Source organism: Panthera pardus, unplaced genomic scaffold (assembly GCF_024362965.1).
Source record: "Panthera pardus isolate Hobbes unplaced genomic scaffold, ASM2436296v1 HiC_scaffold_20, whole genome shotgun sequence".
Lineage (NCBI taxonomy): Eukaryota > Metazoa > Chordata > Mammalia > Carnivora > Felidae > Panthera > Panthera pardus.
In genome coordinates, this window is record NW_026526766.1 from 45968520 (window position 1) to 45981324 (window position 12805).

Consider the following 12805-nt stretch of genomic DNA (forward strand, 5'->3'; position numbering starts at 1 on the left):
CTCCCTGCATAGCATTTAGCATACAGAAATTATCCTATGTGATTGTTTACTTGTTTGTGGTTTGTCTCTTACAGTGGTAGGTAAACTCCATGGGAGCCAGATTCTGTTCTGTCTTACACTTACACCCATGACCCCCCCCCCCCCCCCCCCCGACACTTCATGGGTGAGATGGATTATAATGAGTGGATTTCATTTTATGGCCAATAGAGGAGGGGCACATTAGAGGGTGGGTAGAGAAAGCATCCTGGAGGGAAAATGCTGCCCAATTCCAGGAAGGTATTTTTTTTTTCATGTATACATTACTTTTACTATGAATGTAATTATTAAGAGTAATACTTTCCATTTGTCCTTGGGTATATTGAATATAGTTTGATCATCAAATCCTCAAAGCCAGTCGAAACTCAAACACCACCTCCCTGGGAGATTCTCCCTAAGCTGTCACCAATGATGCTAATGATAGTAATAATAACAACAATACAAAAATCATGTAGCAGAGGGATATTGAATTTGAAGTTCAGTCCGTCTTAGGGAAGCGACTTTGCACACCATTAGAGAACAGTGTAATATCCAGTATGGTATTCTAGAAGAACCCTGGACAAGTGGTAGAGTGAAGGGTTTCCAGGAAGGGGGGATTAGCTGTGACAGTAAACCATAGTGGGTGAGGTCAAGAAGACCTGTATGGCACATCTCTTGAAATTATTAGGGTTCTTCAGAGAAATGGAACCGATAGGACATGTGTGCATGTGTTTCTGTGCGTGATTTATTTTAAGGAACTGGCTTACTTGATTATGGGGGCTGGCAAGTCTGAAATCTGCAAGACACGTAGATGAGGTTGGAGACGCAGGGAAGAACAGAGGAGGCAGCTTTGAGTCAAAAGACAGCCTGAAGACAGAGTTCCTTTTTCTTCCGAAAGCCTGTCTTTTCACTTACGGCCTTGGTGAGGCCCACATGCATTGTGGAGGATAATCTGCTCCTCCCCCCCCCCCACAAAGTCTTTGGATTTAAATGTTAATCATACCTAAAAAATGCCTTTGCAGCAACAGCTTGACTGGTGTTTGAAAAGACATCTAGGTACTCTAGCCTAGCCAAGTTGACACCTAATTAGCTATCACATTATCCCATTATGTCTGAGGGGTTCACTGAGCCTCAGTTTTCCAGACAAGTTTAAATTCAGGAATCTGTCTGTATTGATGCGGTCTGTATAGCTTAACCTATAGCCATTTCATCTCCACCCAAACTTGGTCTGGGGATAAGGGAAGTTGCCCACTTCAGAGGAATGCCATTTGAGTAAGAACATTAAGGTCATTATATAGTAAGCTCTGTGTCCAATGAATATAAATTTTAACATTTAAACTTCAATTCCATCTTGGTTTTCCCCTGCTGCCGAACACCTGTGTTTTGTACGTTGTGGTATGCAGGGGGAATTCTATGCAATTTTAATAGTAGACTAAGCAAAATATAATTATGAAGCTGAATCTTTAGCAAAACAACTAATTTGTGGCATTACAAAGACTTTTGGAATCCCAAATGGCTTTTGGCTATGTGATGTTTAAAAAATGCATCCTTAAGAACTGGGTAGTATTATGTGTACGCACTTTCACATGTATTACTTATTATATCCTCACAGTGGCCCTTTGAATTTGGGATTTCTACTTCTACTTTACAGGTGAGAAAACAGGCCCAGAGAGGCTCAAATCTTGGACAGTCTATGGCCAGCAAGTGTAAGGGCTGTAATCATCAAGGAGGTCGTTAGACTACAAGCCTTGTGCTCTTTCTGTTGTACTAAAGGCTGGTGTCAGTAGGGAGTGAGCTATCAGTGGGTCATTTGTGCAGAATCACTGAATGTGATTTCTTTTCATTGCTCTCTTCCTTTGGCCTAAAAAACTGATCTCTCAGATCTCTCTGAGTTTTCGAACGGAGGCAGAGGATTTTCTATTTTGGATCAGAAAGTTCATCCCACGGGCAGAGATAGAAGAGAGCATTTTACTTAACTTATGTTGTACCACCTGCCCGTCTCCTCCCATGATGTCCCAGGATACTAGTTTCTTCCCTCTGGTAACTCTTGATGATGAGAATTCCATGAGAAACTTCTCTAATATAGCACATGTTCAAACTGAAAACCCCAAAGGTATAAGACCAAAGTCACCATAAGCAAGATTTAAAAACTATCATCTGAACATATATGACAAAAGAGTAACTTTTAGAATATGTAAGTAAATACATATATGAAAAGATAAACTTGTAGAAATATGAGCAAAGAATACAATGGGTAGTTTATAGTAGAGCATATACAAATGGTCAAATGGGCAGAAAAATATATGGAAAGATACTCAGTTTTACTCATTAGTGAAGAAGGATAACAGAAACAATGACCAGTATCTATGGATGTGGCAAAAATAAAAAAAGGAATGGTAGTGTTGGTAAAGTTGTCAGGAAACAATCACACACACTATTGTAACTTGGTGTATTGTTTTGGAAGGCAACTTTATTTTTTTTTAAATGTTTATTTATTTTTGAGACAGAGAGAGACGCAGCATGAACGGGGGAAGGTCAGAGAGAGAGGGAGACACAGAATCTAAAGCAGGCTCCAGGCTCTGAGCTGTCAGCACAGAGCCCGATGCGGGGCTCGAACTCATGGACCGTGAGATCATGACCTGACCTGAAGTCGGACGCTTAACCAACTGAGCCACCCAGGCGCCCCATGGAAGGCAACTTTATAGTATTTATAAAAATTGAACATGCATATGTATCCCTTTGGCTTAGCAGTTCCTCTCCCATAACTCATGTACGTATGCAAAGATACACACATACATAAATATAAGTATGGAAATATATATATGCTATATGCAATATACATGTATGTAAAGAGGTGTATGTTATGCATGGATGCATATATTTGTATTCATGATATTATTTGTATTTTTATATATACAGACATGTTTATATACATATATAAAGATATGCAGTCCCACTCCTATAACTCATACAAGTATGAAAAAATACATAATTCTATGTGTGCATATATACACACTCACTTAATATTTAAGATATACATACACATAATATATATATGTATATATAAGTATGGAAAGGTTTTACATACGACACATGTATGCACACACACTTTGTGTGCGTGTGTGTGAGAGAGAAAGAGAGATGTATTCTTAACCCTATGAATTTCTCTCTATAAGTTTCTGCAGATAATTCACTTAAGGATGCAAAAAAGATTCTTTATAGCATCATATGTACTAGCACAAAAAAAATCAAGAAAGGAAAAAGGAGATAATTTGTTTATCAATAGGTTTCTTTTTAAAACTGTGTTTAATCCATAAAACACAATACTATTCGCAGGATGCCTGGGTGGCTCAGTCTGGGACTTCAGCTCAAGTCATGGTCTCACTATTTGTGGGTTTGAGCCCCACAACGGGCTGTGTGCTGACAGCTCAGATTCTGTGTTTCCCTCTCTCTCTGCCCCTCCCATGCTCACTCTCTGTCTCTCTCTCTCTCTCAAAAGTGAATAAACATTAAAAAACATTTTATTTATTTTTTTTTTAATTTTTTTTTTCAACGTTTTTTATTTATTTTTGGGACAGAGAGAGACAGAGCATGAACGGGGGAGGGGCAGAGAGAGAGGGAGACACAGAATCTGAAACAGGCTCCAGGCTCCGAGCCATCAGCCCAGAGCCTGACGCGGGGCTCGAACTCACGGACCGGACCGCGAGATCGTGACCTGGCTGAAGTCGGACGCTTAACCGACTGCGCCACCCAGGCGCCCCTAAAAAACATTTTAAACCACACTATTATACAGCCATAAAAAAAATGAAGTGTATCTCTGTGTCCTGATAAGGAAAGTTGTCAAAGATCTATTACTAATCAGAGAAAACAAGTTGTAGAATAGTATGATCCCATTTACGTTTTCCAAGTGTGATTATTGGTGAGAGGTGTTTACAATTATATGTACCTATATTTCTGGAAGGTCAGTTAAAAATTTTTAAAAATCATGGTTACCCCTGGGTAGTGAGAATGGGGAGGGGTAGCGAGGTTTTAGGAGATTTTCACTTAATTTTGTTTATTATCTGTACTGTTTGAAAGTTTATCATGAACAAGAATTTTAAAGTAACCACCAGAGACACTTGGAGCCTCAAACCTAGGGATTCTAATTCTTGAGACTGGATGTTGGTCAATAAACCTAAATTCTAGAACATCTCTCTATATAGGTGATTCTAATATGGAGCCAAGATAGAGAACTGCATCCTTATATGTTGGTCGCAAATGACTGCTGGGGATAGCACTATCATTGTAAAGATATAATAAATACCTAAGGTGAATGTAAAATGAAGTATCATTCAATTTTTCCCTAGAAAGGATGATAGTAAGTTCTTTTGTTTATGGTGAGATTTAAGCAGATAAAAGGCTCCTGCAATATTGAATAGATCCTTATGTGATAACTCTATCAAAGGCGATCCAGACAATCGAGAGTAGTAGATGACAAAATATTTTAGGCAAGGTTAGTATTTATAACTCTAGGTGACATGTTGGGAGGGGGTACAGGGATAAAGGGTTCTTCTGTGCCCTAGGAAAGGTGGTAAAGCTCAGCAACTCATACCCACAGGTACTGAAGGTCTCATGGAGGGGTGTGGGTGGGGGAGGGGGGCCTCTGAGTGGGAAGGGGATTCATAGGTGTTTGGAGTTCCTTTGTAAACTTTCACTGTAATGTAGATGGCTGTGAGATAGCACATTATCTTCACACATCTCTAATGTTTTTTTTTTTCCCCAGTAAAATCTTTGGTTTAAATTTATTTCAAACTTCAAATTAGTAAATCAGAGTTGGTTGCTCAGTTTTGATGTACATGTTGATTTATATTACTGTGCCTAATATGTAATCCATGCTAGTTACATAGTATTTCATTAGCTGCACTGGTTTTGAAGGAAATTTGTGGTAAAATTAGTAATGGGATTATAAATATATAAATTAGATAACTACATATAGTATACATTATACCTATATTATACATAATTATATAATTATAAATTATAAACATAAGTGATATATAAAAGTTACCATATCTAAAAGTAATTTTTTTCCTTATGCAAGGAGTGATATTAAAATCTTCTGAGTGGGGGATTCAAGAGGCAAGAAAGGAGCTATCCCATTTGTAGTAGCTGAACTTGAGAAAGTTTTATAGAAAATCAGGGTAGTAGGGAATGAGCAGATTCGAATTATTTTAGGCCTCAGAATATTTCACAAATCCCATAAATATGTAGACCATATAAGTTTGTTTTGGTTTGATTTGATGAATTCTGTTGAGTTGTTGACCCTCCTTCCACAAAACACCACCAAGCTGCTCCTCGTTTTTCTTTTGTTGCTTTCCTCTTCTCTGTCCTCCTGACAGAGTACTGACACGAACTCTGAGGCTGACATGTACATATTTAGGTGATACAGAAGGTCTTCCCTAACCAGATGGTTTCTGCTACCACCTAGACAAAATTTAAGGATTCCAGTAGAAACAAATGAGAAAGTACAGACACTTAGAAATGGGTCTGTAAAATCCATGACAGCTGTTTACAGAGTTACTTATCTCCTGTTGACTATGTATTTTAGCATTTTCTTCCCTTTGCACTTTGATATCCCCAACCTTCTCTCTTTCTCTTTTTTTCTTCTAAACTAAGCTCTACAGTCCAACAGAGAGTTGGGCTTGAACTCATAACACCAAGATCAAGACCCTCAAATAAAGACTTGCATACTCTACCCACTAAGCCAGCTAGGTACTCCAGCCCAACTTTTTCTCTTGGTTCTAAATCCTACACCAACCCATTCTAGGTCAGAATCCCTTCTTATATGCCAATAAATCTATTGGGTCTACTTGCTTATCTCACTTTAAGAAACCAATCCCTCTAGTGACTCCAGGTGGCATAAGAGAAATGCAAACAGCAACAGGAAAAATGAGAAGTAAAATGAAGTGAGAAAGACCTTAATGCTAAACTATTGATTTTGCAAAGCATCCTTTCTGTTCCTACTTCTCACAAATTTGTCGTGTCATTTTTCAACTAACTGGTGGAGGTGGTGCTTATAAAGATTTTTTTCCTTCCCAGGGCTCCAGGATTTTAAAACATGTTGTTCCTCTCTATTCTACATAATCCTTCCTGGATTCATACTATGGCACAATTATTACTAATAAAATATAAGACACCACTACAGTCAGGTGTGAGACAAATTCATAAAGGGTAAAACTTTAGTGATGGTAGGGAACTTAGGAGTAATCTGGTCCAATTCTCACCTTTTAAAGATGAGGGAAATTGAGGCTCATCAAAGTTATATGACTCAGTACATCATGTAGTTGAAGAACCAATACTGGGACCCTGGTCTTCTATTTTCCAGTCAGACCCTAACTTCTCTTTCCTTCATCCTCTCCTGCTTCCCTGGCATTATAAATAGAACAGGAAAAGATCATGGAAAGTTTTGTGAAAAACTGTTCTTGCTCCAACTAATTTTTAAAATTAAAATTTTAGGGGTGCCTGGGTAGCTCAGTTGGTTAAGCACCTGTTTTTCGGCTCAGTTCATGATCTCACAGTTTGTGAGTTCCAGCCCTGCGTTAGGCTCTGTGCTGACAGCTCAGAGCCTGGAGCCTGCTCCAGATTCTGTGTCTCCCTCTCTCTTTGCCCCTCCCCAGCTTGCACTCTGTCTCCCTCTCTCAACAATAAACATTGAACAAATTTTAAACAAAAATTTTATTTTCTTACATACGTTCTGTCATCTATGATCTCCATGTCCATATCTACTTGTAGCTTAGTAATTGGACACTATGAAATTATACCAAGCCAAAAATTGTTCAGGTTTTCACAAAAGAACTCAATAGGTTGTTAGTAATGAAAACTTAGTAAGTACTGTATGTCAGAATTTGGTTATGATTAGCTGCTGACATATACATGAAAGCAGATCTCTTGTATTTTTAAGATATTTATTTAATTACTTAAGTAATCTCTGCACTTAAGTAATCCCTACAGTGTGGGGCTCGAATTCAGGACCTCTAGATTAAGAGTCACATGCTTTAACCAACTGAGCCAGCTGGGAGCCCCAGACCTTTTGTATTTTAGATGGCACTGACTTTTGCGTTTTCTTCAGAAGCCAGTCCATAGAAGTGCTTCTTTTGATGATTTCTGTTCTTTTTCAGATCACTAATTCTACTTTTCTTTTGGTAGAGTGGCAATGTCTTGAACATTGGAAAAATTATACCCTATTATAAAAATAATCAATATTTCTCTGTCTTGTTCTCATCTGGGAAACGGTACCTATCTCTCAGGTTTAAGTATTAAATTCACAAATGTATTTTAAAGCATGTCTGGCCTAAGTTATGTGTCGATAAGTGCTTACATATCATTTCCAGTAAGAAATGCTCTGATTCTCAACTACCTTTCCCCAGTAATATATTCATTTGAGGCATAAAGAATTGATGGGGAAGTAAAGATTTTTTAGTCAGTTCAAAGAAACCCCTTCCTTTGGTCTCCCAAGTTAGTTTTTTTTCCTGTCTCTTTTTCTCTCATACACACACACCATGTATAAATCTTTTCCTAGTATGGGTAGCAGGTTTTTTTTTTTTTAAATGAATTGTTGTTGGTATCATTTATCAATAATCATTACAAAGAGTGAGAGAAATGACCGTCTTTGAGTCTTTAACATTTCTCAGGAGTTAGTGGTAAATCCATGATCATACATTTTTAAAACAAATTAGCCAGACGTGGAGTCCAATCTATTGCTTTTTTTTTCTTTATTAAAGTATTGAAGTATCAGTTGTTCCAATGCTGTAATGAATCAAGCAGCACTGGAAATTAAATCCCCAAAGCAGTGCCCCTTTAGTTTGTTCAGCGGATATTAAGACATTCCGTGAGCCATCATCATACATTTTCAACAGTTTGATACCCAGTTTACTCTTTCAGCAGCCCTCTGGGAAATACCCCGTGATAATTTACTGGGTGGGTGCATCGGTTTTCTAAAAGACATTTGGAATATTTCATAGTTTGACCCCCTGAGACACTCTAGTAAAGGAACCGGTCAGAAAACTTAAAGAAATAAATAGGTTATGGATAAATGGGTCTAGGCTTTGGCAGCGTGCCAAGGCTTCATTTAAAAGCTGCAGTTCTTCACTTCTTTACCAAGGAGTTACTTTCTTCCTTAAAGCCTCCCCGGTAAGTTAAGAACACCCCGAAAGTTCAAAACATCTCCAAATCTTTTCCGACTTCCGGGGGGGGGGGTGTATCCCGTCGTACACAGATGAAGCAAATGGTTAATGGAGGCGGTTGCCCTCCCTGCAATCCACCACTTCATCCGGATCGCTGACTTCTGGAACTCCCGAAGAGTCTCCCCTCCTCTGAGGAACACACGGCAGGCTACAGCCCTCTTCCGAGAGCCGTTCTGAGTCATCTTGGCTCAGGGATTTTCGAACCTGTGGAAAAATTCCCCGCGCTCTCGTGTCCTCCGGTCCCTGGCGGTGGAGCTCGGCGCGTCTGCGGGGCTTCCGGGAAGCAGCGCTTCGCAGGTGAGTGCTTTGTAGCGCAACACACAGCGTGGAAAGCCTTGGGCACCTGGTGGCGCCCAGGTCTGCGGTCCTCCTCGTCGTCCTCCGTCTCCTCGGCCTTCCGGTTTCCCCTCCAGCCTCCGGGGGCCCAACGCCTTACAGTAGGGGCTTCCGGGGCGCTCCCTTAAGGTCAGAGGGGCGAACGGATCACCCGCCCCCCCACTCACATGCCAGTGGCCGCCGCCTGCCCCTCTTGCCACCAGCGTCTTTCTTGTGAAGTTTCGCAGGCACCTCGGATCATTAGAGACCCTACAGGCCACTTTTTTGCCAGAAAAGCCTGAAAAGTCAACAACACCAGGGGCCTTCACGTTCAGCTCCTAAATCTCTCTGGGAAGTCCGCTTGCTTCACGGTGAGCGTGAGGACCGGATCCAGAGAAAAAGAAAAAGGAAAAAAAAAATTTTATTCACGGTCTGCTTCTCCTCCCCCACGGTGAGTCAAGGCTCCTGGAAGGCTTTCAGGCTTTGCGCCGCTCCACGTTCGTAGCCTTCCTTGAACTAAGTTGGGCGTGGGGCACAGGGGAGAAAAGAAATGTCCTGGTGGGCGGCTGGCTGGACCCGCCATCAATCTCCCGCGGCTGCGCGCAGGTACCGGACTATGTCGCGGTGGCCCCGCTCCTCAGCCAGGTCCACGGGCAGGCGGCCCCAGGCATCGCGCACATCCAGCCGCGCCCCGGCTCGGTGCAGCACCACCAGCGTGTCCAGGAACCCCTCCCGGGCGGCGTCGTGCACAGGTCGGGTGAGGGTGGCGGGATCCGCGCAGTTGGGGTCCGCGCCGTGGAGCAGCAGCAGCTCGGCCACGCGGGCGCTGCCCATCATCATGACCTGCCGGAGAGAGCAGAGTGGTCAGGGCGGCAGCGGGAGCAGCGACACGCAGGCGTGGCCACCAGAGGTAGAACCATTTCAAAGAAATACCTATTCATGAAGTTTCTCACTAACGCAAAGGGGCTAGGAGCCTCGAGATCGTCTGGCTACGCTTCATTGGCTGATGCACTCACCGCCCCCCACCCCCCTGTCCCGTTTTACACTTTACTCAGCCCTGCTTGAGTTCCATTTCATTCTCCAAACAAGGGGACACAAGAAAGAGCTGATAATAAAGCACTAATCCTCGTTGTGCAGAAAAAGAAAAAATTTTGATTTTCGTTGGAACATGGGAATCTAGTTTGTTAAATGATTTATGGGCAGAGTTGAGTTTAAAAGCCTTTAAAGTCTTAAATTATTTCCCTTGATGTCTTTCCTACCTCAGCCATAATCCACCTCTACAAATATTTATTAGGCAGTCAGCTGATATTTTTAAGAGTTAGAGTCATGCTTTAGAGGAGAAATAGGTTGTTTAGTTCTCATAGTAAATCCCTTGTCAGAGTTTTTACTTTTCACTGGCCTGCATGTCTGTTGTCATAAACTGAATATGGTCTGATAATTTGGGTCAAATTGGAGATAGAGGGGAAAAAGAAAATAAGATGATGAAAACAAGTTTTTTTTAACAAATGATTTACCAGTTTTAATATTTTTAAGTTAATGTTACAGGTAAGGGATAAAGTTTAAAGGGTAATATATTTAATGTAACATAAGCATGTAAAATAAACACTGTATTTACATTGTACAGGATTTTATAATGTAATAGGATTTTATAATGTTAGATGGTAAATAATTTGCTATATAAAAAAGAGCTTGGATGTTAGTCAAATCAGAACAATGCATAACTTAGAAAAAAGATGTTTTAGAGCAGTAATCCTGTAGCAGCCATTTGTGTATATGTACATTATGCAAGCATTTACTTTCTTGTAATTAACAATAAAAGTTTTTGATACTTAAATATCCAAAACGGAGTTACTTGTTCTTGCCAGTTCATGTATTTTAAAATGTACCATGTAACTGAAAGATAGCATACTACTTTTTTGTTTCATGAATATTAGAGGCATCCATTTCCTCCCTTAAAAACCATGATATGTTATCATTATCACTATTAATGTAAGGTATTTCATACATAGAGGGAAAAAAGGTTTTTTGTTATCTCAGGAAATGGTGAATTAAAACTATAATTAAAATCTTTTTACAATTATTAATATTATTTGAAGTCTAAGAACTACTTTATCAGATTTTTGCTGCTTCTTAGAACACTTTTCCAAGAATGCAAAAGGAATGGACACGTATTTTCTTTAAAAATCTATACAGTTCACAAGACTCCTTAATAATAGTTTGGTTCTAGAATGTGACATTGAGATGAATACTAATTGTGACCATTATAGTCAACAATAAAGCACAAGATATTGGATTTTAAAGGAATGAAAAAATACATATGTACTCATTAAAGCGAGATTAATAAACATATTGAACAAAAGAACTTTATCAATGAAGAGGCTAATTATTCATGTAGAACCTCTGCCATTTAAAAAGGACCTAACAGTTGCTATAAGCATGCTTTTGTAATCCAATCATTTTGTATGATAATTAAGCAAAAATCCATAAAAGCATTTTTTTTCTTATGTAATAATCAAGAGACTCTTCTAACATAAAAGGAATTAAATACTTTGATCGAGGAATCCTGGCTCATCTCTTTGTATTCAGTTTGCCTCTATGAGGAAAAAATACAAAGAATTTTATATCACAACCTAGAAGTTCACGGTGAATTTTTTCATGTAATGTGATTCTGCATGATTCCTCAAATTTAATCCGGACTGTGTAACTTGTAATTTAATTATCATTGAAAGTTGATAGATATTTGTTTAAAGACAGACAAGACAAAAGTTTTTCTCCCCAAATAACCTCTCCTTTTCTTCCCAATTGAATCTATCCGTTGTATCTGTGATCATGAGACGGAAGAGAGATTATTGACATTTTTTCCACCACTAAAAAGAAAACCAAACTGAAGTAATGTTTTTTTCCAATCCCGTTCTTTAGGATCTTTGGGGCGGGAGAACCTGTTTTACACCTAGGCTCCACACCTCCAGGAAGAGAGAAAAAGGGACGTCGGTGAAGATCTCAGTCCCAGTCGCGTCCCACGGAGGCCGCTCCCCTGCACTCCTGCGCCCCCTGCCGGCGAGGCCCCAGGGCCCCAGCTACCTGGATTGGGCGCCTCCCGAAGCGGTTGACTCCGTTGGGATCCGCACCGGCTTCCAAGAGCTGCTGCACAGTGTCCACTTGCCCCTGCGCGGAGGCGTTGGCCAGGCCCGCGCCGTCGCCGCCACCACGGAGCATGCCCTTGTCCTCCTCGCGCATTTCGCAGTCCACAGACGCAGACTGGCCCGGATAATCCACCACTGGCTGTGAGCTTCGCCACACTCCTCCCTTCTTCCCCACCTCGCCCTGGCGCGCTCACCCCTACGTGGGAGAGCTCAGGTTAGCTTCAGCTCTCTTTCACCGTCCTCCTGTGGCTTAGGCGGCCCGTGCAATGGCCGAGCCACTCGTGGCTAAACCGGGCTTTTCCCAGCTCGCTCCCGGGAAAAAGCGCCTCGCTTGGTCGCAATGGTCCGGCTAGGTAGAGAGCCTGCAAGGGAATGAGTCCGTTTCCAGCTGGGCGGCCGGACAGGGTATTCCCCACCCCCTTAGGCTCCGCCCCCTGTCCGTCTGGCCGGGCCGGGCAAGTCCCCACTTTGCAGGCTGCGAGGCCCGGCCCTCGGATGACGTTACAGCCGACGAGATAGGGGCGGGGCGCGGGAGGGGGGCGGTGCTGGGAAGCCAGCCCAGACTCTGCTGGGACGCATGCGCCAGACACCAAGCGCGCAGAGCCTGTTGTCCTGCTCGCCGAGTGTCCTGCAAGGCCTTAACTAAGGTTTGGAAAAGTTGAATCCATGCACTCAGCTCCTAATCCCCTTCCTCCAGCAGGCGGAGCAGAGGATTTCTATTCCTCAGTCCCGTGCCAGCTGCTTTCACTTTGGGGACGTTAGTCCTTCCTTGTATAATTGAATGGCTGGCTGAGAGAAAGGCATTTAAAATAACTCTGTCTCTCCCAAGATTTCTGAAAGTGACAGCTTTGCACCTGTCATGCAGGTTAAATTCACCCCCAGGCAGTACTTGAACTTCACTAGCTTTTCATCTTGCATCAACCTTAGCAATTTTCTTTTGGGTGTGTCTTCCTATTTGAATCGGTCAAAAATCAGTTACAGTGAAAAATCCTGAGAATCCTGTTTTGAATGTGATTTTTATTCTTTTCATCTTTGAATAATAGATACACACACAGCTCCAAAAAACAAACCTAGTTTGAGATTGACAATGGCAAACTGGTGCACGTGAGA

At 41.5% G+C, this 12805-nt stretch overlaps 1 protein-coding gene across 1 annotated transcript; it reads right to left on the bottom strand.

Moving 5' to 3' along the window:
• Positions 1-7749: 7749 nt before the first annotated feature.
• Positions 7750-12130, bottom strand: LOC109255837 (cyclin-dependent kinase 4 inhibitor B). The gene is made up of 2 exons (XM_019430672.2): positions 11634-12130; positions 7750-9395 (listed from the first exon to the last, which is right to left on the bottom strand). Exons 1-2 carry the CDS (start codon positions 11787-11789, stop codon positions 9135-9137), a joined length of 417 nt encoding a protein of 138 aa, XP_019286217.2. The 5' UTR covers positions 11790-12130; the 3' UTR covers positions 7750-9134.
• Positions 12131-12805: the final 675 nt, after the last annotated feature.